Source organism: Rhea pennata, chromosome 4 (assembly GCF_028389875.1).
Source record: "Rhea pennata isolate bPtePen1 chromosome 4, bPtePen1.pri, whole genome shotgun sequence".
Lineage (NCBI taxonomy): Eukaryota > Metazoa > Chordata > Aves > Rheiformes > Rheidae > Rhea > Rhea pennata.
The window spans coordinates 20,353,830-20,380,775 of record NC_084666.1 but is presented as its reverse complement, the minus strand read 5'-3'; the positions used below and the strand labels follow the sequence as shown (position 1 = coordinate 20,380,775).

The window sequence follows — 26,946 nt, the reverse complement described above, 5'->3', positions numbered from 1 at the left end:
TTACAGTCATTACTTGAAAATGGATGTAGTCTCTACACAATGATTCCATATTGAAGTTAGTTTTGCACAGAAAAACTACAATAGGAAAGAGGACATGGGAAATATTAGAAAAAGAAAAGATGGTGTGCAAATGAAACACCTGAAATTGCTGTCTGGATTCTCAGCTAGATTAGCAAACTGATGTAGTTAAAACAGTTCAACAATTTAAGCCCTTGTTGCCTTTCCTCTCAAAGTAATTTATAAAGACTTCCTTCCTCCAAGTCAATATACACTTGTAAACTGTTAACACTATTTTTGTGCTATTTAATATTTAATCAATACACTCTTACTGTCCTTCCAGGAGTCTTACTGCAAGCAAAAACCATGCAGTGTGAAAGAGCAGGAAATCCACTTCTCTGCTGTAAAGTAAAATAGTTGTACTTCATCTAAGCTTGCCTTTTAGTACAGTGGTTCTTAAAATATCAATCATTCTTAATCAAAGCAAGTAGCATTATTGCGTTGCATACAATTTGTTTTTAACTAGTGTATATTAGTACATACTTAGTGTATATTCTGATCTACTGAAATTAATCAGACACGTAAATCAGATAAGTTGATAACTATATTGTTCAATGTGGTTTGTCAGATTTTTGAAAAGTAAAATAAAAAAATCTGGCCAGAATGTTATAAACAAGAACACAGGTTACTAATTTAAGACGCAATTAAGTTGCGATTCTAATTTTAGTTTTGTTTTCAACTCCCTGGAAGAAAATACACCTATGCAAAAACACAGTCATCACTCTCTGTGTGAAAACTACAGGTAGGAATGAAAATGTTGATTTAACACATTTACTAACTATTTCTTCAATGAACTAGTAGAAGAAAGGCTACTTCTCAGTCTTCTTGCTTTATGCACAGTAGAATACTCCAAATATATAGCTTCACTTGTCTCTCCTAACAGCATATCCTCATGACTGTTCTAATCTCAGTCATTCTAACAGGTTTAAAAGTAGCTTCTGTTGCTTGAACTTTTCTTGACATTGCTCTGGAAGAGGATGAAACTGAAGCTCAGAGATAAAGATGGAGAAATATACTGGAAACAAGGACAGTTCTGTTTAATCCTTACAAAGTTTCCCATGTATAAATATTTCAGTATTTTCTTATTTTTCTTTATTTTCCTTTATAATTAGTACATGCAAATTAAGAAAATTGCACAATACTGTGGAATTGTTCAGAAAGCTTACGGTGTGTCACTAACGTTTTGGTTTGTAGACTGGAAAGACCTGAAAGTGTCTGTCCCAAACACTAACAGCAAATAAACAAGCACCATGACAACTAGCTAAAATAGCGTATATTTCGGTGAAATTCCAGTTAGGCTATTTCCAGTGCCTGAACGAGCTCATGAAGGTGCTCTGTAAGGTACCAAGCAGATTTTTCCTCAAAAAAAAAAAAAAAAAAAAAAAAAATCTAGATCATTCTCTATTGTACTCTGTTCTTCAGAAAAATCAGAGTTCTGCCACACACCAAAACAGCACTTATACCTGATTTAGTTGTCATGGAAGAAAGTCTAAGTAGTATCATGGTGAATTTGACAAGGATAATTGACAACTTAACTCATTCAGGGAGAATGATCTTACTTCCCTGAGATGTTACAAAAAAATGGGAGGAGAAATCAGGCCTAGATTCTTTTCCCACTCACCATCAGCAGGGACAGGCTTATCAAGACCCTCATTTTTAGGGGACAGCAGACATCCTCACTCTCCTTCCTTTCTTCAAGTCAGTACCTGACAACTGCCAGAAAGTAAAAGCGACAAAGATATTGGAACTACATGGATATTTCTCCATTCCTCCCCATTCACTTTGGGAATCAGATGGCAAAGCTAAACAATCATAGCAGCAACTCCTTTGCCAGGGCTACCAGCAGCCTACATACTAACTTCATTCAAGTGCAATCACTAAAAGTACAATTGCAAAAAGCTTCAGGCAGGTGTCAATAACGTTCCTTAGGTCAGTAGGACTCCATTAACCAAAAGCAGGAGGTGCTTATTACTTGCCCATAAAAATGAAAGAAAAAAATAAGAAAGCTTTCTAGACTCTTTTCTGTAACAGGTAGTTTTGTGCCATGAAGTGGCTAGAAGAGATCTGACAAGAAAACAAAAGTCCAGTAATGCCTTAAGCAGGAAAAACTTTAAAGCGAAGAAAATAAAATGCCAGTTAGAAGACCACATCAACTTTTAATTACCTCACTGCAAGCCAAACCATTTCCCCATCTTTTACACTAATCACAAAAATAGTAGCTTTTATATAGAGAATTTGTTCATTATTATAGTATAAAGGAATATTCAGGTTTTGACAATTCTAGAAACTAGACCTTCCTTCAACATTTGGCTGTGGAAAGGGCTAAATAGCACACACATAGCAACAGCCACTCAAATTCAGGAACAAAGGGATTCTGTAAAACAGAAAAAACAGTCCACAGGTATGCAACAGTTGAAGGCTTTACACACCTACCTCATCACTTTCATCTACTTCAATACCACCATCTTTGTCATCATCCATCTGCTTATGTATCATGCGGAGAGCTTCTAAACTGAATCGGTCCTCCTCAGTAAAGCACGGTGGGCTGAGTGAACTGCAGGGATCTAAAGAGGGGAAAGAGTCAAAATAGAAATGTTAACTACTGTTGCTCCAAAATATAAAGTTTCCAATCAAGAGAGAAAACAAGCTTCTGCAGGTGTACATACACTCCACTGCACAAACCCACAGTGTTATAGATGTCAAATTTAGGTGAAAAATAGTATTTCTTACAGAAATAAAAAGTGTAAAAAACCCACTTTTTTTATCCAGTAGGAAAGCTTAGGAGAGAGGTGGAGATAGCTCTGCTTCCTGCAATAAGCAGTAGTCCAAGAAAAGCAGCATATCATATAGAAAACTCAATGGATAACATTCAACTGATGCATAATGCCCAATAGTCTTGTGTGCTCTGATCAAACACAGTAGAGTTACTGTGGAGTTGGATTCCAGCTCAGGAACACATACTGTTTTCACTCTCATTCATGTCTCAAGACTTATATAAGATTTGTGCACAGCTGAAGGCTGTGGCTCCCCATATATCAGGTCATTATATTTTTGTTCTTTCCCTTCCACAAGACAAGTGACAACTGCTCCAAAATTCTAAAATATATGAAGACTTCCCCATTGTTGAAGATTTTTCACAGACCTTTGTATTAACTATTTCATTAATTCTAATGCATCAAACACCATTAAATGATAGGTGCAGAAGAATACAGAAGCTATTTTGTGGAAGTTCAACTTGAGTTAGATAGTGAATTTCCACTATAATCACCAATGTAATAACAACTTGGCTACTGCCACACAAAGTGCAATTAGGCACACTCTGCTTTAATCATATCAATGGAATTAAAGACTGAAGTAACATGCAAGCACTTTTGTATCTGCCAGTCTATCAAAGGACTAAGCTTTCATGTTACCATAGAAGTTAGGCTCATGTATGTAATAAAAAGGATGCACAAATACATATGGATAAGATCAAGTGTTTGCACAAAAAAAAAAAAGAGACGTTAGTATTTCCAAAACAAACAAGTTGGCATGATTCTGCTTTTCTGTATTTATAAACAATTTAAGAAATATCAAAAAATTAGATGCTGAAAAGAACAGCTTTGCAAAAAGACTACAGAGTAAGCAGGATTTGCAAAAGTAATGAATCACCTCAAAGTTCGACTAACAGTTAAATTCGTGTTCATATCTTCTTCAAACTCCTCCAAAAACATTTACGTAATCTAACACAGAAGCAAGTAACTCCAAAAAGGAAAAAAGAATTAAATTTTCGATACCATAGCCCTAAACAAATCAAAGTATGATGCTACTTAAGTATAATCATATATTGGAACAACTTTTTACTGCAAGATTAGATCTACATTACCTTTAACTTAGAACAAAGCACAATAATCAGAACAGATAAACTGGTACCTTAAATACACCTAATCTTTAATTTGTACTGAGTTGTATTCTTACATAGAGAAATTATCAGATAAATAACATTCACTGTTTGCGAGCAGTTACTCAAACGCTTTTCCCATTATGTGCAAAAGAAAACCCTGTTTTTCAACTTTAAAATGTTTTCTCAGTCAATACTTTCTCAGCATTGAGGTTCATGAGTTTCTTAATCAGTACACTTATCTATCATGAATTTGTCATCTTTGGTTATTTAAACATGAAGGCACTTTAAAAAGCTAATGGCTCTTCTTGATAGAAAAAAGTAAACAGGCTGCCTATGCTTCAAATGTCCCATGCCCTGGTCCCAGCAACACTTGATACCACTCAAAGAGAAGATAAGAGTTCGAATTGCTCCTCTTGTGACTGAGAAATACAGAATAGGACCACAGCTAGACTGCAACAAAATTAACCAACTCTAAAGAGAATCCAGATTGATCTCCAAGCTCATCTTCATATGGTAAAATTAAATAGTATTCCCATATTGATAACACTTGTCATCCCTCTCTTCAATGAACAGTCTCTAAAAAAACCTCCCACTGCCTAAAGAATGAGCAAGACTAATACTTATAAAATCCTGTCAGTCCGAAAAAACAGCTGATGGAATTTGAATGGTCTGCTGCTCTGCAGAATTTTGCCTCATTTGCAAGGCAAAAAAGAAAATTTAAATTAATACTAGATGAAGCATTATTAGGAACTTCTAAAAACATACAGTTAGTCAAGATGAAAGACAAGAGAAGTCTCAAGATATGGCAAGCGCCATAAATAAGGGTCTGAGGCAGAGCAACATGTTAGAGAACCACTTGATGGTTCATCTTTCACATTGAGCCCTTCCTGTCAAAGGTCTGGGATTCAAAAACTTTATCATGCATTAAGGGCAAACCTAATTTTACATGTTGAGCTGTCCTAGCTTGAGGTGTTGTTCAAAACCACAATCAGATTAAAGAATAGAGATGATATCAAGAAACCTGAGGAGTGTTCAGGAGCGAACCTGACAACTTAGAATCTGTTCCTTCCTTTAATAAACAGTTCTAAAGAATTACCAAGCAAACAAAAGTAAAAAGTGCTCTTTACAAGAGGTGGATGAGGGGCACACGATTGTGCCACGTGTCACTCTACACAGAGTTATCTTTAATGCCGGTCCAAAGTGAGGAAATTTTAGAACTTACGGTCACGATAAGGAGGGAATTTGTCACCGAAAGATTAAATGTCATATTTATGGCTCAGCGTGCTTGGCAGAGGCTTTTGAAACAATCCTTCCTCCTGCCCCGAGTCACTCATTAGCTGCCCCCTAGCTCTGAAGGGGTAGGGAACAGCAGTCTTCACTATCCACCCAGAGAGCCAACGCAGCTGTCAGTGACCCCCTCTTGCAAGACACAGCCTGATAAGGAACCGAGTGCAGTTATCCAATTAGCATATAGAAAGCATCGGGTTTGCTTTTACAGATGAGAGGAAACAAACATTTGAACGCTAGGATCAGTTCCCTGTGGCTTCATTAACAACAACAACAAAAAAAGCTTAAATAAGGCAACGCTACAAGATAAGTTTGTTAAAAATTCTCCTGAACTGCACAGTCACAGCTGCCCACCCACTCCCCTTCCTAAAGGCAAGGAGAGTTAAACTTCTCACATTGACAAAGCTCTGGAAATTATTTTAAGGAATTTACACAGTTCCAAAGCAAGAGGGTATACGATCGCCTCCCAGTCTTTCATCTAGCCTGCGCTCACTTTTCCTTAAACTCTGTTGTAAGCATAAAAGATTTACGAACAGGACTGACAGACCAACAAATTGGTAACAATCCTGCAGTTATCCCCCTTCTGCATACAGGCACTGGAGCACAAAAACTGTGCCTGTGCCAAAGCCTGGCAGAGGAGGACTCAGCCACGTGCTTCAAGCTCTAATCTAGTCTCAAAACACCTAAGCACTAAGTTATTTCCAGTGACTCAAGGAGTCTTTTTAAGAGACACAAAATGCTCCGTGATTTTCAAGACTGTAAGAGGTACCTGGAACCAAAGGCATGCCTTTAAATTCCCAGTCAGTTTGCTGAAAGGGCAATTTAACTGTTGGCAGTATTTGGGGAGACTGGCTACTACACATGATTTTTGTCCTGTGCAGATGCTCAGTGCTCGCCGAGAAGGAAGAGCACTTTTTACATAACAGATGGTGGCCCCATGGAAACCTGCAATGTTTCCGTGACTTCCTTTTTTCCCCGATGAATTTGGAGTGTACCATGTTCTGCTTGTTTCCTAAGAGGCCATCTGGGATAAGGGGAGTTCTCTCAGAAGAGAGCTGTTCGCAAGTGTCAAATTCTTAAGTAGCTATTCTCAGCTTAAAACAGCTATGTTTCAGCAAGCCCTGGTGACAGATAAGCAGGATTTCTTTGCATGCTCCAGAGCCAGAGCAGGTGGTCACAATACCCACCCCAGCCCCCCTGCATCTTCAGCTAACTAGAATTTCCATCTCCTTATACCTTCTATTTCTTTTTTGCTTTATTTGACTTTGTACTTCAATATAGTTTCTTCAATTCAAAATGATACTTCAAGGCAAAATGCTTGAAAAGAAAAAGGTGCACAAGTATGATGATTTTTAAAGACAGGTAAGTACAAAACTGACAGGTACAACAGGGATCATAGAAATTACTGAAAAGCAAGTGTTTTCAGAGATTTTACCAGATGTTCAAAACAGCCACTGACATTAGAAGAAATAAAAATACAGCTTTTGCCTTTATCTTAAATCCTTACACATGAAGGTGTCATTAAAATCTTCAAATGCTTGAAGAGACATCCCTCAAAGTGAGCTTCATTTAATCTTTCAATTAAAAGCTCTCAAAGCAAATCACTCCTACTCATAATAATTAAACTCCTCCATATGGCAAGTAGGCTGAGAAGGATAACAGTCAACCTGACAATGTCATTTGTGACATTTATTTTTCACTCTCATCATTTAAATAAAGTTCAGTATTAAAGCACATCTTTTCATTGGAAACATTAAAGCAACAGACAATTTTGACAAAAAAAAAGCAGAATACACTTATTTTCTAATCAAAACACTGATGTTACTCAAATGAGCTTCCTGCAAAGGAAAATGCAATAATAGTAATTATAATGGGGGGAAGGGGGCAGATGGACAGACAGACAACAACAGTGTCTTGTTTTATCCTACTTCTTCATAATTTTAATAGCTATATGAAATCTTTCCACTACTTCACATTGGAAATTCAGATAGTTTTTGGAATTGTTTACAAGTTGATATAACAGCATCAGAAGAGACTGAAAGATGAAACTCTTGTATCTAAAATGCTTGTTTCTGAATACACATGTAGTGCTTAGTGACTGAATGTGTCACTGAAAACCACCTCCTTGAAGCTTAGCTGCACAAAAGCTCCCGTAATTCTTCTAAAACCCATCGAACACCCTTCAGTAAAAAACAAGAGCACTTCAAATTACCTTAAGATAAACCAAATATATTTCTTTAAACCACATGTATACAAGTGATCTTTACATGAAAGTTTCAGAACTAGTTTTGTCCACATTGAGATGTGTTCACTTATTCTGGTTGTTCTATTATCTTTTAATATATGCAGATCAATTATAAGTTTTTTTTTTTTTACACAAAAACTTGAAACAAAGCAAAAAAGGATTTGTTATTTCCTTAAGTCACCCCTAACTCATGGATTCTGCTTTCCCCACACTCAAATAATTTTGCATAACTGTGAACTTAAATTTCACTTACTATAAGCAAAGATATTTGTGAAATTGCAGCCGGTTATTTAAAGAAGTTCAAACAGATAATTTCATTAGTAAAATCAAGTGTTAAGATAGGTTTTGATTAGAGCTTTTCTAATCTTTCCTAGATTAAAAAGCACTGAAACAAACTTTACCAGAACAGCAGCCACGGTTAACTTTCTGATCACCTGTTAAGGCATTCAAAACATTACACACTACTTTAGAAAACAATCTAAGAATCTTTTTTAAAGAAATAACAGCTTTTCCTCAAAGGAAAGGAATTCCCTAGATTTTGCTTTAATTTAATGTAATTTTGCTTTAATTTAACAGAATTGGAGCAAAGCATCTTCCAACTATCCCAAATCAGCAATACTTGTTTAAAAAGGAAGTTTGAAAAGGGTTTTGAATACATTAATCATGTCAAGAATTATTCTGACAAGGCAGAATATCTGTATAAACACTTCGTTTAGATTGTTAGGAAATCTAATTAGTGAATTACCACACTACTCTGTTTGACTGGACAAAAACCAAAAGGATGAATTCATGGCTCTTCCATCTCCTTCTCACACCCTTCCCACTGGCATGGCTTGAAGGGAAGAGGAAGCTGGATAATTATTGTATACAATGGTTAAAGCAGACTCATTTAGAAGAGGAACTCCTGCCAACCCTAACAAAGTAGCATGAGGGAAACCAGGAGATGCATCTTAGGCAATCCATGGAAAACTCCATTCCTTTCTTCTCTCCAATCTTATTTATACCCTTAACAATACTTACAATGCAAACACACATACAGATATGAATATTCAGTTAAAAAAGGATGTTCACAGGATATGCTGTGTTTTGATCTGATGCCTTCACTTAGTAACAGGAAAGTGTTTCTCACATTGCTAATGAGCGTTACCACACAAGACCAAAAAAGGAAATACTGAATGCTGTTTAAATTTAGTGTCTCATCCACGTAGCTCAATTCAGTAGTGAAGAGTATTTTAAATACCTTAAAAAAAGAGTCCTGTATACACCCAGTACATAATCACTGAAATGTGAAATCTGAATAGTTCCTAGGGAAAAAAAAAATCACATCGGTTCAAATTGCAAGCTAAATAGTTTCACCTAAAATATAAAATACACCCTTGACTCAGACAAAATGAACAAGATCATCTGTATTTCTGCCCTGCATTTCCAGGAACTATAGCTATTGAAGAACCATGACTCCGGATTTACTAAGCCATTGTTTCTGTCAATTGAACATTAATTAAGCTGATAAAGTGAACTACAGGTGTGTATACACTTAAAAATAACTGCTGATGTTACATCATAGCACATTAAAAAGTGGCTAAAGCAAGCCTCAGCTTTTTCTATATTTTAGGTCTGATAGTTCTTTTCTGCTGTTCTCATAAATATATTCCTTTTCTAAGGACAGGTGGCTGGAAAAGATGCAGTATATGTCTTATTATATATTTGAATCCGCTCAAGAATCTTTCAACTCAGGAAAGAAGTAGCATTTAACCCACTTCCTTAATTCGGGCTGGAAATCACAAAAGTGATTAACATATGCCCTTTGAATGACAGTATGTCCACCGAATTTCTAAAACAAATTTCCTAGTAACTACTTTCTAGATAAAACCTCAGCTTCTTACTTACAGCTCTATACTTATTAATACTGCTGAAAGGCAAAAGGCTATGCATTAATCTGGAAGTCTGACCTTCAGTCTAATGGATGAAAGTATACATTCAACATCCAATGTGCCAGTTTCTACTCAGGTACAGCTCAGAGGCTAAACAGAGCAAGGATCTCTCTGGAGGAGTGATCTACAGAATTGAATGGCCATGATATTACGGTTGGTAAGTTAAAAGTTAATAAACTTTTCATGACGAAAAGGGAGGAGGCAAAGCACCTGTAAAGGATTTCCACCTCGAAGTGTTTTAGAACAAAAGTTTAAAAAACTTCAAAGCTACTCAAAAGACATAGAAAGTTCTGCAGATTTGGTTTTAAGATCAAAAAGCATCCTTTAACACCTAAATCCTTACACTTTTAGACAAATTAATAAAATGTGTTGCAATCATAAATTAGAAGTTTATTAGTCATTAAATATTTTAATGTAAAACTATACGTAAATATATATAATATATACACACACACATCTCCTAAAGCACATACTCATATCACTTTGCTCTGATATATTTGTTTCCACATGTGATTCACAATCATATCCTATATCCATGAATCAGGTATGTAAGCATGACATTGCTGACATTACTGAATTACTTCAGTCTTCGACACCAGCAGATCTAGTGCATATATTATTAACTGTCCTAACACCAGGGAATCAAATTTAATCCTCCATGAGCACCATCTGTAGCATCGTCAATTCCATCAGAGTTCCTGTAACAACATGTTGTCAGAATGTATTTTTACTTTAAGAGGGTATATCAGAACTACACAACTAAAACCTAAATTAAAACTTTAATTTTAAAAGAAAGTTGAGCATGAAGGCAGTTTTTTAATTTTTTAATTTTCATGATATGTTAGGATTATAGCATTTGAACGTTACGTTTATCAGCCTACGCAATGTCTCTGCTTTCAGAAATACAAAGGCACTGACTGTATAGATTCATTTTATTTAACTTATAAAACTATAATGCACTATTTCCTTTTTTGCACCATTTGACGTATCAGTAATTTTAAGGATGTATAAATACCAGTTTCTTTAAACACTGTTACTAGCTTATGTGAAGATTTGGCAGTGTAGGTTGTCAGCTAGTAAAGGACTTTCCTTCCTCTTCCAGGAGCCACATGAACTGCTCTGCAGTTAGCACTTACACCCAACTCTGTGAATTGCACAACTGGCAGTTTTGCTCCTACTAATATGCTGCTAAATATTTTTCTCATGACAAACCTCACCAAGTGATAAACTGGGCTGACAAACCTACTGACCATGTCCCAGTTCACCTTGGCTTAACTGATGTAAATAAGATCCAATTACCCTTGCACTATTATTTAATTTTTTCAGAATGAAAAAATGGGATGTTCACACCTTTGGAAATAACATCACTACTATGCTATTGCTCATACTTAAGAGATACTGATTTTTATAATTCTTAGAATATTAGAATGAATCATAGATGCATGTATCAGACTTATCAGCCAAGATATATCTAACATTATGGGCCCACAAAACCAGCAGTGAATGGTGCATGCACTGAGCACTCCCATTTTGTGTATAAAATCATGCACTGGAATCACTTGAAGAACACACACACACACACACACCAAATTCATGTTCAGTTAAACAAATAATCAATTAAACAAGAACTTCAAAATTTGTAATGAGTCACGTAACTTTAGAGAGGATTAGCCCAAACTCAATCTGTTTAAAAAACAAATTCATTCTACAAACTTATGGTTCTTCCCACCAAAGAGAGTCAAATACAATTTGCATACAAGTTAAAAGTAGTAGATTAATCTAGAGATCCCATACAAAAACTGTAAGGTTCCTGAACACCTTATATTTGCCTGAATATACATTGTCAAATATTATTTGTACAGTTTCAAATAACATCAGATGCTCCACAACAGCACAAACATATTCAGGATGCAAGGAAGAGCCAAGACTATAACTTTACATACGTTCTAAGTCAGGATAAGACAATACTACTGCCAAAACAAGAATCCCTATCTGTTCCTGCCCCTGAATCTGTCCCTTTCTGCATGCCACCCTAAGCACATTAGTGCAGCCACGCTGCAGAAAGGAAACTCATTCAGCCCAAACTGTCTCTCTATATGCTGCACAAACACAGCAAATGCGGGGGAGAAGGGTGCACTACAAAAATGAGCAAGATGCCAGCAAGCAGAACATTTTAAAGCCAGTGCTGCTGCCAAAAACCTAGGCCTGAAGTGTCCTATGCTACAAATGATTCTAGCCAGCAATACAGTAGGTGTACAGTAAACTGAAAAATAGAATTAACTTAACAGGAAGCCGCCGCACCATTTTTGGAATCCTTGCCCTCCCTGTTACAAAGCACAGAACAAGGTTGTGTCTGGAAGACTTGTTACAATTGACAGGAAACAAAGTGGAAACAAAATTCCATGTTAATTCAGTTAACTACAACAAGTTCATGCCATGGTTGGACTCAAAATAAAACATGCATTGCTCCACTTGAAAAGATTTGTCTTTTCCAAAGTACATGTTTGAGCCTATAAAATCTATCGCACAGATCTTACAATGTCACAGTAGAAGTTGGAATAAAAGTGTACACCACAAATGCTCACAAAATATTGAACAAAACAGCTGTTAACAACACTGCCAGTGAGTTCAGAACATGTCTCATCTTCCAGCTCTCCCCACCAGTCTCAAGAAATCTTACAAGCTTCAGACATAACCCACTTTGGCCACAGCCAACCCCAATCATAAGGGACATGTCTTCAGAGACACCTCATCTCTACAGGCTTACACCAACAAGCTCAAGGTTTCCACTAACTAAATGCAAATGTCTGTCCCCATATCAATATAATTTATATAATTCCTTAAGCTCCATCTTTTTCATTGTTTTACAAAACCTAGCTGCCAGAACACACAGAAGGAATTCAATACTTTAGACTATAAAAAAAGATATGTTCCACTGTTGACAAACCATGACACAAAATTAACAGAGTCACTTAATGGAGTAAAAGGAAAAAAAAAATACAAAATAAGTCAGTAAGACTAGCAATCATCACACTCTACTTTTCTAGATTTGGTCATTGTGGGTTTATTTTTTTCAGCCATCAAATAAGTGTTCTCTAGGGAGGTAAAACAGCCTGCCACACATTTATGGAGCGCTCAAGAGAAATCATGGGAGAAAGTATAAAGACAGTTTAAAATTTAACACCGAGACAATGGAGGTCAGTCAACAACGCACAGATTCCACAGAATCCATAGGGATAAAATATCTTTAAAAGACATTAAATACAGTAAGAGACATATAACCTATCCTCTTGAGTCCTTGCTTGTCATATCATTTGCTCCTGACAAACTGAAAAAGATCAAGATGAAATGAAGGACAGTAAGTTCCAGGTAATGACTACTTTTACTTGCAAGAGTTCTAACAGGTATTTTATGACTTATATACACACATACAGCTCATTTAAAGACAAAATTCAATATTAAGGCTCATATAAGACTTTAAACACTCATATTGATTTGTATTTGTCAGAGTTTAAAAGACCTATCTCTGACAAATTATATAGTTGATTTTACTTTTTAAACTCTGCAGGACACGCACTGTAAATGGAATCAGACATCTTATACACACAATTATAAATGCTTCTGTTGCTGTATGCTCCATGCAATACACAGAAGTAGGAAAACAGGCACAGTGCCAAATTCCAGAGACATAAATGTTTCCGCTATATTACCTTTCTTTTAATATATCAAGTATCAACAAGTACAGACAGCCTGTCATTTCCATTTTCAAAAAGGAAATAACACAACTTTCAAAAGTTAAAAAAGCCATCTGTCCTTCATTAAACATCAGCAAAAGTAAGCAAACCAACATTATGAAAGATGAGCTGAGCAGTTCTACTTCAGTATGTTTAATTAGACCCCATTTTCAAAAAGCCTGGGAAATGAATTTCACAGATCTATTTCCTTCACAGTTGCAAATAAAAAACATGTTTAAAAGATACTTTTGACTAAATTAAGTTTTTTTTCCAAATATTTTGAGGTTCTTATCTTGTTTTGCTAGGTGCCCTACTGTATCTCCACATGACCTCCATAGACAATAAAACAGATCTGAAGTTCCTCATTTAAGTCTCAGAAGTATGTTTTGTAATACTGTTCTACCTTGTAGTCAAATCTCAACAATTTAATCAACTATATGGAAGGCAAGTTCTACAAACTATCTCCAAAATCTATTCTTATGCCCTAAATGCAACACCTGAAAAAAGCTTGTCTCCAAAAACCAACTACTTCAATCAAACAGATTATATATCAACCAGCAGAAATATGTCAGCCTTTGGTATACTTATACAGTGATTCATATGTTATAAATCATTGCTTTAAACCTTTATTTTTCTTTAACTATTTTAAAACAAGTTGTATCAAACCATCCACTCTATTCTGAATGACAAACAACATTTGTCTATTCACTTCTGAAGACTACTGAACACCAACAGAGGGCTGATATCAGAAAACTGTAAGGTAATTTACATATTACTCTCCATAACCAAAGAGTCTTATTTACGCTATTAAAAAGCAAAGTAAACAGTTTCGTCTTTGCACTAAGCCTCATTTCTTTAGCAATATATAAATTAACACCAAAAGAACAAGTTTCAGTTTAACGTGAAATAGATAGACATAAAATCACTCATTTAAACTCTTTACTGAGATTCTCTGCATGTAAAAAGCAAAATTTTACTTCCAAGCCGAATTAAAGTCAGGTGACACAGCCTGTTAAAACCACAAACAAATTTTAACCAGCATTAAGTTTGTTTAGTTAGTATTTTCAAAAAATTAATCAGAATTTTTCAAACTGAAAAGATACACTCAGAAAAATTCCAGGAGGTCTGTGTCCGTATTTTCTTTCTCCTCTTCCTTCCTTACTCCCTTCTCTTACTCAGAAATTCTCTCCGGCAACTATATGATCCCAAACATCTGGGATATAAGGTTGAGGAGACCAAAGAATGGTAGTATTTTTTGTGTGGCAAAGATGGGACATGCTGTTACATGAGGAGAGAGAAGGGAACACAAGTTTGAAAAGAACCGTTTTAATTTCTTAGTTTAATGTGGTAGCATCACAAATATAATATGCTGAGTGTACTAAGCTTTCTAAGTAGAGAGTTATCTTCCAAAACTCTTTTTTCATTTCCACTCTCGAAGGTAAGGCAACAAATAGTCTTCACCAGACAGACTACACTACTGACCTATTATCCTATTAGCTCGGTAAGGGAACCATTATCCTAGCTCTCAATTTTTTTTTAATTTATTTCGGTACCTAAAAACATAAAAGATTTATTAGAAGAAGCAAATGTGAATTAGACACGTCAGAAATTCAACTTGAAAAAATTATTTCAAAAAAAACCAAATAATTTATTTCTCTGAGCTCATGCAATTCCTTAGCTTATACAAAATATACCTACTCAGGAGAAACAGTCCAAAGCTGTTTGGATGATCTGAATGCTACACTCTCTACCTTTCTTTTCTCTCACTGGAGTAGTAAAAAGTTTCCATCTTCTGCTCAAAGATCTTAAACTCAATTGAATGAATAAACCTTTCCACATCCACATGATTTCATCTGGTTTCCATCCACAGCTGATTTTTATTATTATTACTCATAAGCAATGGTCTAATACATGAATAATCTCTGAGCAGAAAAAAAATCTTCAAAATGCCCTATTTTAAAATATTTAAAGCTTGAAGCAAAATATCAAGTCTCTTCTATACAGAAACACAGATGATAGAATGGCAGTTGGCTTGCTATGAAACTACAAGATTTAAGTAATTCACATTCTTTTAAAGCAAAACACTACATAGTTTGACTGTACATATACACAAAAGCACAGATATTTTCATTACGTGGCTAGATACAACCTTCTTTTGGGTTTTGGGGGCCTGTTTTGAATCCAATATTACAATGTGTTCTTATGACATTTACTTCCCTAATCTTGCTTAATAAAGTTATTCTATTTAATTAAAAGAAAACAGGAGAGTTCAATTCTGTGTAAGTTATAAGAGACCACTGGTATTTAGGGAGCTGGGCTTATTTAGTCATGTGAGGGAGGCTAAAGTGGGAGGAAGGGTATCTAATCCTGCAACACTTGAAGAGGAGCTACAAAAACGGCAGAGCCAAGCCTCCCCCTCCTCAGTAGGGAGAGGCAAGAGAAGGAGACAATAAAACAAGGGGCAGTCAGTCAGTCTGTGCACTGGGGGTTTGACATCTGGGAGATCATTCGTGCTTGGAAAGCAGTGAGCCCAATGGCAGACCACCCAGAGGATGTGGAACCTGTCCTGGGAGGCTTTCAGGACTTGGCAGGAAGAGCTCTGGATGACTCGCTCTTGTGCTGGTCACAGTCCTGCTTAGACCATTCAGCTGAAGGTGATCTCCATGGGTTCTTTTCAACCAAATCTCTGATTTCCTTTGAAAGGCAAAGGCTAGAACAATGTACCTAAAATTGAGGGGTGACTCACAAATACAAATGAGAAAGTAACAGAAGTAGTCATTCTTACCCATGCATTGTCAGCTCTGCCCTTCTCTCAATATGTTCCTAAGCCAGCATGCTGCTAAGAAGCAGCCATTGTGAAGCTGCTGAACTACCACATTTACCACCCAAAATACTAAGTAAATATCTAATGATGTCAAACAGAAGAACGAACAACTTAAGTCAGAAGAATTCTGATCAGGTCCCCAACTGGACCCTACAGCAGTGACTTCTGCCCACAGGTTTTACGCCCTTCAATAAGCATGGGTATTTCTGTCAGGAGTAAAGAATGTGTATTCATGCATACAAATGAACATCTTTTTAGAGATGCCTTTACAAAACTTATATGTTCATTTTTATCGTCGTATCAGGTCATAGCAGAACACTATATATACACGAGATTCAGCTAAACTTAAAGGCATGCTGAAAGACAGTAAAGACTGATAAAAGCCAGACATTTGCCTCAGAGAACAGGGTGTCAAGAACAGCTATGCCTATAAAAGCCCGGAGCTTGAAAGTAGGCTGATAACCATTCAGAAGAGAGAATTCATCATGACTATCGTAAGCATGTTCATTCATGAGCATTTTTTTTAAAGTCACAATGTTATATAACATTGCTTTGCATCCTGTAGGTCCGTAAGAAATACCTTTTATTAGGAAACATTTTGTACATTCAATCTCATAGAGGCAGAGCAGCAAAAATTCTACTTAAATATGACCACATCTACCCCCAAATAAATGTCATCCTGTAGTTTTAATAGTGAAACATCTATTGCAGAAGTCTACAGCTCTGTGCAATGATTAAAGCAAAGTTTCTCCCATTGTTACTTTTCTAAAGCTCTCCAATGAGATACATACCATCTACCAAAACAACACTGGAAGAAGCCTCACCCTTCCTTTCACTGATATAAAAATCAAGGCATTTAAGATTCTCTAGGGATGACTAACAGAAGGTTTAATAGCTTTATTAACATCCACACAATGGGTTTAAAGCTGAAGAGTTTTGGGGGGAGGAGGGGCTAATGATTTTTGTTTGCAGAAGGAGAGAGAAGAAAAGGGGCTGTTATAAAATCATTGAAAGGACTGTTAAAGTAGAAAGAGAGAGAATTTAACAAACTGTTACGTAAGTCACTGCATTACAACTGCAATCTTGACCAAAAATAAAATTCAAGATGTTGTCGGTTAAGTTGCAGTTAACAGTGGGGTAGAGTGGGGGGACAGGAGAGAAGGGTGTGGAAATGATAGAAAAGGAGATTAGACAAACTGTCAATTGTCTTGAGATGCTGAAAGCAGAGTAGGAAAAACACTTCACCACAAACATACAGATTTCAGAGAGGAACAGAGCTGATAAAGATTCTTGTTTACCTTCCACAAGGATGGAACTAAACCTTCCAATTTCTTAAGAAAATCTATATAAAGAACATTAAACATAAAAAAAGTATTTGTAACCTTAGACTATAACCATCTTTTTATTTGAATGCTGTAGAATTTAGATTGCATATGTATAGCACATATACATTGCAATGTATATTGCATACACAAAAAGTACTAGAACAATCAGAGGAGCAACCAGAAGTCAGATAGATTGAAATGAAATTAGGGAGATCTGCAGAATTAATGCATCCAATGCTTGGGAAAAGTGTCCACATCTATTCCAAAATAGCTTAGCTCTTCAACAAAGAAAAAGATCTACATCAACAGGAAAGAAAACAGTTCATCTGTGTGTTAATATCTGGCGCAGCAACTGAGAGAAGAAAACAAATTTAGAGTTTAAGCAGAACGCTCCAAGAAATCATTCTAACCTTTTCTAAACAGCATCAGCTGCTTCATGTATCTGCATTAACTGCGAGCCTCAGCATTATTTATTAAAAGGTAGTCTTCAACACACACCACTAAAAACCCTTCTCATGCTTGCCAGAAATAGCTTACCTAGTAATGAGAGCAAAGCTATTAATGGTCTTAAGAATATTTCATCAAACAGCAAATAGTCATGTAAATATGGTTTGATACACTGATCAGAAGTTTACCAAATATTTTTGGTATAAATGACTGGAAGTCTCATTGAGTTTTGGGTTTGTTTTAAGACATCTACTAATTCTGAGAACGCAGAAGTTATTAGGCAATGTAAGTTACAGTTAGTAATACTTAATCTCTATGCTGTATAAAAGATTCTTTGTTTTGGGTTTTTCTTGTTTAAATAGTAACAAGTTCAACTCAAGTTTTATTAAACAAACTTAAAAGCCCTGAGTTTCTTTAAATTCCCTTTTATCAGCCAAGATCAAGCAGACTATTGATTTATTGGCCCCTCACAAAGGACCATCTGTTACAGTAAAGCCTGATTAATACAATGGACTTCTTTTAGCTTGGCAATTAAAGTAAATATGGCACCACTACTTTAAAACTGTAGACAAGATTACAAAACTTGTTATAGTAATAACATGGCAAAATTTCAGTATCTACTATTCCGAGTACAGAACACCAAGAAAAGAGTTACAAAAATTGCCACATAAATTAAATAAATCTTCGATGTCAGAAAGTCAAGGGCCAAGTTCACCCTTTAAAATGACAGGATGTTGCAAATATCTGCAAAGAAGGTCCACAAAAAACATTATTAAAAATACAATCCTACATTGCTACACTGAAAATGAGTATTCTTTTTCACTATCATTTCAGTGTGCCTTTTCATATGAGAGGTCAAATGAGTAAAGAAATTTCAAATTCAGACCAGCAAGATGAAAACTGATATATCCAACTCCAGAGCATACGCATGCACTTTCTCATATTTTTATTCTAAAAGCAAAAAATCCATTCATTCTAAAAACAAAGAACCAGTAATTCTTGCCCACTTTTTATAATATGCAATGTCACCTACACAGGTTTTTAAACTCCTTAAAAATCATCTTCAACCTCGTGCAAATTAAGTCTAATAACAAATTAACAACAGCAAAACCCAGGCAATGGTTTCATGTTACATTTTTCTTCGAGGTAATGCCAACATGAAGAATTCGTTCAGTCACCCTTAGCCTCTCAATTCAAACCTTATCGTGTCACCTCAGTTCTGCTGCACACTGTGAACTGGCTTGATTAATCAATTTCTGCAGTCAAGCTAATTATCCACCATGAAGATGTGGCCGGTAAATGCCACACTTCAGACAGGTTTCAAACAGAAACAAGGAAATAGGGGCCAGACATTCATCCATGTTAGCTTCATTGTGTCTTCATGCCACCTGTGACTATGAACTGGCTCAAAACTTGTCTTCCCATTAGCTTTCCTTCTGCAATTAAAGCTCCACTGCACAACAAGCCCAAGATCCTGGCATGAGTATTAGATAATATATCTGCATAATAATAATTTAATATATTATTAGATAAAATAAACTGCAGTACAAGCCCAACACCAGCTGAAGGCACAGACTCTTCTGTATGTCATTAAATAATCAAGAAGACAATTGAAAACTATGAATTTTTGAAATCTGTCTTGGAGATTTTCTGTATAAGTGCAAATATTTAACTCAGCTTGCATATGCCTCATGCATGACTTGCAATGCGATCACTTTTAGCACATCACTGAGCTGCCTATGGCTAGTTTTGCATGCTCAATCCACAGCCAGGAAAACAGTGATATGAATAGGTTACAAAAATATTTAGTTGTCCAAACATTCAACCTGTTATCTAGCACAAAAAGCAAGTTTACAAGATGCCATGAGCATTATCAGACACCTACAACTATATAATATAAAGTAAATCAAGACAACCCAGAAAGCATGCAATACTTTCACCTCTTACAACCAAGCCTAATATTTAAGAATCAATAGAAAACTAATTCTAACCTGTTACATTATGCTTTCAATGTAGTCAGTTCCTACAATAAATCAGGTTGTCGCTTTTCTCATTTCTGTGTCACTTCTCCCTCCACCTCATCACATACACATACTTTCCTCATATTTCTTTCCTCCTGTTTCAGGTCTTCTCTCAAATTCTTCTATATTTCAGTTCAAGAATCATAAGGTTTTCTTCCCAGTTTCTCTATCTCCTTTATCAGGAAAGGGTTATTTAAAAGGTTTATTTCCAGCTAGTTTTTCTGTTCTGACAATATCCATTATCACACCACACCTTCCTAATCTTTTTCTACCATGAACATCATGTGTTTAAGAGAAATAGGGTGCTATATATGACTTGTTTACAATGACCTGATACTTCCCCCCCTCTCAAAATTCAGTTCCTCACTTTTAATTTTTCTTCTTTCTTTTTAAAGGAGTGACAATGTTTCTCTTCACTCGTCTTACTCTTGCATTATAGCATTTCATTCTGGTTAGCGCCTCCATTTTTTAAAAAATCAACAATAAAATGGCAGATTGGCATAACCAGACATTGCTGATAAGTTTGTTTTTTTCACTAGACCAGGCAAAGTAATTTTCACACATACACTCTCCTCTAAACAATGTTAAGAGCTGAAATCTTTTTCAAAGTACACCAAAGATCACGTTGCAGAGAGTAATGAAGGCCATATAGTCCAAAAAAGCAAGGACCTAGGGACAAATCAATCCTAATAAGATTAAACTGTTCCTATCCAGAGGAGAGGGGCTCCACAGAAACACTATTGCCTGGAAACATTAAGGTGCAACCTCTGCCCAGAATTTCATTCATGACTAACTGCACAAAACATACACCAATCTTATAAAGATGCATTGTTACTTTATATGCAAGGAAAAAATACTATCTCAAATGCTACTGAAGGCAAATATTGATTTTAGGGTTGCCAACTTATACATTACATGCTTCCATTAACAGCATAACAACACTAAACTTTAACTGTCTTCCCTTATTTTTAGCCTCTTCAGTGTTTGTCTATCTCGGAGTTCAGCTTAGTTGAGCTGCAGCAGAATAAAGATGGCTCCAGAACAAGCAAGAGCTCTTCATAAAATCATACTTGCATTTTCCTCTAGTTTATGCAACCATTTATAAATATGATCATTTTGTTAGCACTATCAAGCTATGAATGTTTTCTAGGCAACAGCTTCAGTCAAAATTCTCAAGGAATAAATTCATAAATATTCTCTTCCCTTTCCCTGCCACATCAGAGTTTAAACTTTAAGTAAACTTTTGTCTTTATTTTCCAGAGAGGTTGCAATGTTAAAAAAAAAGAGACAAGTCTTTAAGCTGTACAAAGAGGATTGCCATTCGCTGTCAAGGAGGATCAACTTCAGTCAGTATAAGCAGACCAGTATTGTTGATGCAGAAACATCCTTATTCCATATAGAAGTAGAGGCACTGTGAAGGCAGAATGCCATGAGTAGTACTGCAAATCCTCTTGCTGTGGTTCATAGCTAGTTTATCTGTGTTTGAGAAGTACATGAATTAAAAATCCCCATCTTTCAAGCTCTTCACGATGAGGGCTGTTAGAACTGCCCAACGCTGTGCAGATTCCTGGATAAGGGTCACACAAGCTCAGAGATCTTGGCAATGTACTCCATCAAACACTAAAAATTTGGTCTACTGTGCACTTATTTCACTCATACAATAGTTGTTTTTTCTCTTTCCAAATTAGTATTTCTAGTTAAAGACGTTAGGTGCATAAAAAGAAACAAGTACATCAAAATCTCACCACTCAGGTTTACCCCATTTGAAACTTTCTTCCATTAAACTAGATCACAGTAAGAAAAATTGTGTTTTGTCCTTCCTATTTGTTCTTTTCCCCCCAAAACTGTAATTCAATAATTTTATTCACAAAATGAAAATCAGCATTTTTTTAAAAAAAAATCTTACAAATGCATTATGTTCTTTTCCCTTCTGTTTGAAGGACAACAGAGAAAAAGTGTGATGAAAACTCATAAATTTGACTACCTTCTAGAACTAAAGACCAAAACACACTCAGTAGAATATCATCATTGAAGTCCAACATTGTACATGGCTAGCAAAAAAAACCTTATTACTCATATTTGCACTTCTGTGGGATTTGGCAGAGGACATGGAGAGATGAGAAGCACAAAAATCAATACTAGTTTCCTCAGATATTTGTGACTGCTTTATAAAAATAATACATTTATATGAACATATATCTTTGTAGCCAATAACCATTTACTCCAAAAAGCAAATCTGCAGTTAGAGAATACATTAACAGTTACAGCTTGAAAAGCTATACTAATAGTGAACTCCAGAAAGAGTGAATTGTATCACTGTAGTTGCATACAAATTTTATTTAAAATAATATATGTCTTAAGTACAAATGTCATCTGAGATTAACGACAGATCTGTATAAGACAGCTAGGACATTGCATAGACCTAAAGGAAGCTGTATATCCATAATTACACACTGATTAATGTAATTCACTAAACTCTAAACAGTATTATCTAAGAATACTTGTGCATGAGTACATATACAAATAAAAGGTTTCTTACTAACAGAAGTTACTCCAGAAAAGCTGGTAGTTTTAATCAGTTGGTAGGTAAAACATTTTATTTATAGAAATCAAGAAAATTTCACCTTTTCCACTTCAGTTTGGATCCACAGAAATGCTTGATCATGCACAGGTGGTCACTTCCTGACAGAATGTTTTTGTGTTCATTTACCAAATTGGGGGAAAAATACCACTTCCCCTTAATATCTTTCTTTTCCTCAGCCTAGCAGTGTGCCTTAATTTTTCTTTCCTTATCAATACAGTAAATATCAAAACTATTTCCTGGGAGACAAACAGCTATATTCAGTTTTGTTTGGAAAATGCTGACTTCATTTCTCAAAACTTACCCAATATTTTTACTGGAAGTCAAACTTAACAGCCAGTAAGTCACATAAAATCCTTCTATAGACCCATGGACAGCTGTACTGAATGGAAAAGATGGTGTAACTCGTACAGCCAGACAAAACAACTTTTTAGAGCTAGAATACAAACAAAGCAGAGAAATACTGAACATCATGCACAGAAAAATTTTTTATACTGGAAGAATTTCTCAGTTTGCACCCAAAATAAAAATTGCGACTTCCTCTCCCACCCTCAATGCTTAACAACTACAAGTTTCATAGTAGAACTGATACCAAGCACAGCAATCTTCTTCCTTCCTGCCATATTTTGCTGTTGACAAAGCAAAGCATGTCAACAGCAAATGCCATCTGTGACAATTTCAAGGGAGATCCTAGCCAGCACACGGGGCAGGGGCATGGCACACCACGGTGGAGTACTGACCACTGCTGATCTGTGCACTAAGTCATTTGAGGTAATTACTCACATTCGGAATTCGTTTTAGCAGAGAGTTTCTTACCAGAAAGATTGCTAATTGGTGTTAATTTAAGTCATTTGCTTAAGGAGCAGTCATTAAAGTTACTAATCAGAAAAAGCAGAAGTAATTATATATCCTTTCCTTGAATACTGTGTTCACAGTTCTGCTAATCTCAAAATAGAGCAAGCAGAGTTCCAAGGGAAGACGAGAAAGGGAAAGTCGTAGAAAAAGTCAAATAAATCAAATACCACCAGCCAAAAAGAAAGCTAGTATTTTGAAATGCTGCTAGTTAAAAACAAGCTTCCTTTACGTGGTGTAATATTCAGTTATGACAACAGCTTCAGCTGATCACCACCACATCCTCGACAGCAAACTTTTTTCAAAGTGAGATCTACCTGAGAGAACATAAAACCATGTTTATATTAGGTTAGATGAAAATCAGGCAGTCTGGAACATTCACACTTCAGGGCACAGAGCCAACCAGTAAACGCTTCCCTTTAGGAAGAGTCTTCCTGAATCACTGTGCAGTAACTACATGCTAAACCTCTTGCAAAATCCCTTTCTCAAGCCTCAGGTAGATGGTTACTTCAGGATACTAGATAAGTTGCTGCTCTGATTTTGTAAGATAATGTCTACATTTAGTAAGGTTTTAATTAGTTATTTTTGGATCAACTGGGGGGAAGGAAATAGTATTTGTAAGGAATAATAGGATCAATTTCCCCCAGAAGAGCCAAAACAAAAACTTAAAATCCCAGTAATTTTGAAGAGCTTCCATGTATTTCTGCATTACAGCATTGTGAGTGGCATACATGATTTTTCTCTTAAAGAAGCACAGTGTTTTAATAGAAGTTTACACCACAAGAATTTCATATTCTTATTCTTAGGGTATCTTATTTCATATTTCCGTATCTCCACTTAATTTCACTTCAAAGTGAAATTTCAGTAAAACGGTTCTAGACAACAGATGGCAACGATAGATGTTCTGTAGAAATGCAAATAAGCACACTCTTTTATAAAACACAACAGTAAAAACATTATCTGAGACTACTTTGTTCCAAATACAATAGTCCAGTAATCTCAAAGATGTACAGTCACATCTGAAATTTGATTCAATACCTTTTACAAAATTTCAAGTAACAGAAAAGGAGAATTGCATGTATGCCTTCTGTTATCCAAGTCTTCAATGCAGACCAAGTGCTCATCTGTAAGGCCAAACAATTCACAGAAAAGCAAAGAAAGCCCCTAGATTTCTTGCCACTTAATTTCAGTAATGCTAGTTTCTGGATAGTTCTCAGGCATACAAACTTAACTAAGAAGAGTCCAAAGTGGTTTTTTTTTTTTTTTTTTTAAAAAGTTACCTAGCAACTCTAAATCCAAAACATGTTTAATCTATGAATAATTATCTAATAATTTGCAGTCATATAATAAAAGCATGCAAGATAGTGTGCCATGAACAAGCAAATTGAAGAATAAAATCAAACAACTCGAGTGGAGAATTTCAGAATCACCATGTTTCTTGTATAAAAAACACAACTTCAGATTTGTCTTAACATTTCTGTTTTGATTTATAATTGGTTTTTAAGCAGCTATGAAAAATGACATACTTGCATACATACGTGCACACACACGCACAAAATGAGAGGCAAGGAATAATCTAAAGCAGCATCTCTCAGCTTTCTGAACTTGTTCATTGCTGGGAGCTGTGTGTGTAACCCACTAAATGCTACAGACAGATGTCACCACCGCTATCCTAACGACTTGTACACCATCTTACAACACTAGGCTTTTTTTTTTTTTTTTAATCCAGACAGATGCAGTATGTTCACCATTCCAGGATGCAGTCTGTCACCCCTCCCTTGACAGAGTTTTCCTCTGATCCATCCCACGTTTTACCAGTGAACTCTATTTAACTTCTCTACTCTTGTTCACCCAGCATCCATCTTCTGCAGAATATTCATGAGACACTGCCAGCAACCTCTCCTTAATTCCTCCAGTTTTCCTACTACTACTGCTCTTTCTGTTATCTGGTTGGGCAATAACGACAGGTGATTAAAGCATCGTACATTATGCCAAGCAGGTGCATGGACAGAATGGAGGAGTTAGCTTTGACTTGCCTTTTGCTGAAAGCTCACTATGTTACTTTTGTTACTGAAAAATTTCTCACTCAAGTTATTTACTAGCATCACTGCACACAAGATCCCAGTTGAGAGATGCAACTGCTACATCATCACATATAAAATCCTTTGCATATATTCAATGCATTAGACTAAATACTAGATCATTCCCAATATTGACTGTGGAATCAACCATCAACTCTAAATGCAGTAAGTCAGCTAAGTAAATACACACAATTTTCATAGGTGGTCATTAACTGAGCAGAAACCACACACACACACACACAAAAAGGAAATTCAGATAGTAATACAGTCCACAATAATGCCTTAATCAATCTAAATGGATTGGCATCATATTTATTAAGAACATAACTGCCAAACATCTCTCAGATCCTCCCCTTAATATCATTCACCCCTTATCTGAACAGGACCAGGTTATGAACAACAAAAGTAAATGCTGCATGACTTTTATTCCTTTTTAAAGACATCACTTAGCAAGTTCCACTGGACATTAAACTGAGAAGATAAGTAATAGTAACCAAAAGCGAAGGTAACACTGGATAGGCATCCCAAGCCATAATTTTGCCCACAGAAGAAATTACTTTTAAAAAACGACAAGACAGAATATTAAGCCATTCAGCACTAGACAAATCACCTCTTCTTTACAGACGTTTTAATAGATTTACATACAAAATGCTAGCCTGCAGATTTCTAGAAAGTCCAAATTACATGAAACACACGCAGCTGTGCTCAAAAGTATAGAATTTAATAAATGCTGCTGCATTTGCAACAGCACTTGCACCAGCCAGATACAGATATTCCAGTCAAAAGTTCTCTGCAGATTCCAATATTAGCCCAAAAGCAGCAAGGAAACTCAGAAGAATCCCATCAGATATTCTGAATGACTACTGAAAGATCCTTAAATAAAGAACTGTAGCCTCCTAGCAAGCTGTAGATTTTATGCTACCAGCAGTCTGTTAAGATTTAGAGTTTTCTCTGGGTCTCTGAGATCTTTCAAAGACAAACCCACATCATCAGAACAGAAATCAAGATTGCTGGTAATTCTCATCCTTCCTACTGCCAAACACACATTAATAGTACTGAGCCACTAAGAGCAACTTCAGTGCAGCATCAGCTTGCGAAAACAGAGGGGGCAGACCAGTATTCTGCTTGTGACTAAACCAATCACGGTTGCATGATACCGAACAATCGTGGGCGAGAATATCACAATTTCCAATTTAGCACAACATTCTGCCATGAAGTACAAAATGTTACTTGAAGTTCCCAGATGCAATTAATGCAGAGGTGGGATTGTTCTTTCCTGTTCTCAGAGCTATGCTTCAGTCTTATCTACAGATCTAGACTACTTCTGTTAAGAATTTCAGAGCCATATTAACTGATGGCAGTCCAGCCTTTACTTCAGGTACTCCTTATGAACACACACAAATAGCTCTAAAACCAGCTGTTCACCTCATTCATAAGAAAAGTTCCAACAAAATCTGGAAATTGTTCTACATGACATTTTCAATTATGCATTGGTGGGCTCAATGTTGTACAAGACAGACATGAAAAGTCTGGCAATAAAAAGTGAAGGGACATAGCTTGTCTGTATTCCTTTACTGTTCTTAAACTGGAACAAAGGCAGCAGTTCAGCTAACATGAATCATATGAAGTATATCTAAAGCAGTGGATCAAATGAGGTGAGAAGGCCCATTAAGCAGCT

At 36.0% G+C, this 26,946-nt stretch overlaps 1 protein-coding gene across 2 annotated transcripts in view; it reads right to left on the bottom strand.

Annotated features, from left to right (window-relative positions):
* STIM2 (stromal interaction molecule 2) overlaps nt 1-26,946 on the bottom strand; it is a 72,063-nt gene that overhangs the window by 32,027 nt on the left and 13,090 nt on the right. The window contains exon 2 of one of the 2 annotated variants that reach the window (XM_062575422.1): nt 2,491-2,621. The exons of the other annotated variant lie outside the window; for it this stretch is intronic. Within the exon in view, the coding sequence (XP_062431406.1) occupies nt 2,491-2,553 (63 nt within the window). The 5' untranslated portion in view covers nt 2,554-2,621. The remainder of the gene's footprint in view (nt 1-2,490; nt 2,622-26,946) is intronic. 2 annotated transcript variants of the gene reach the window in all.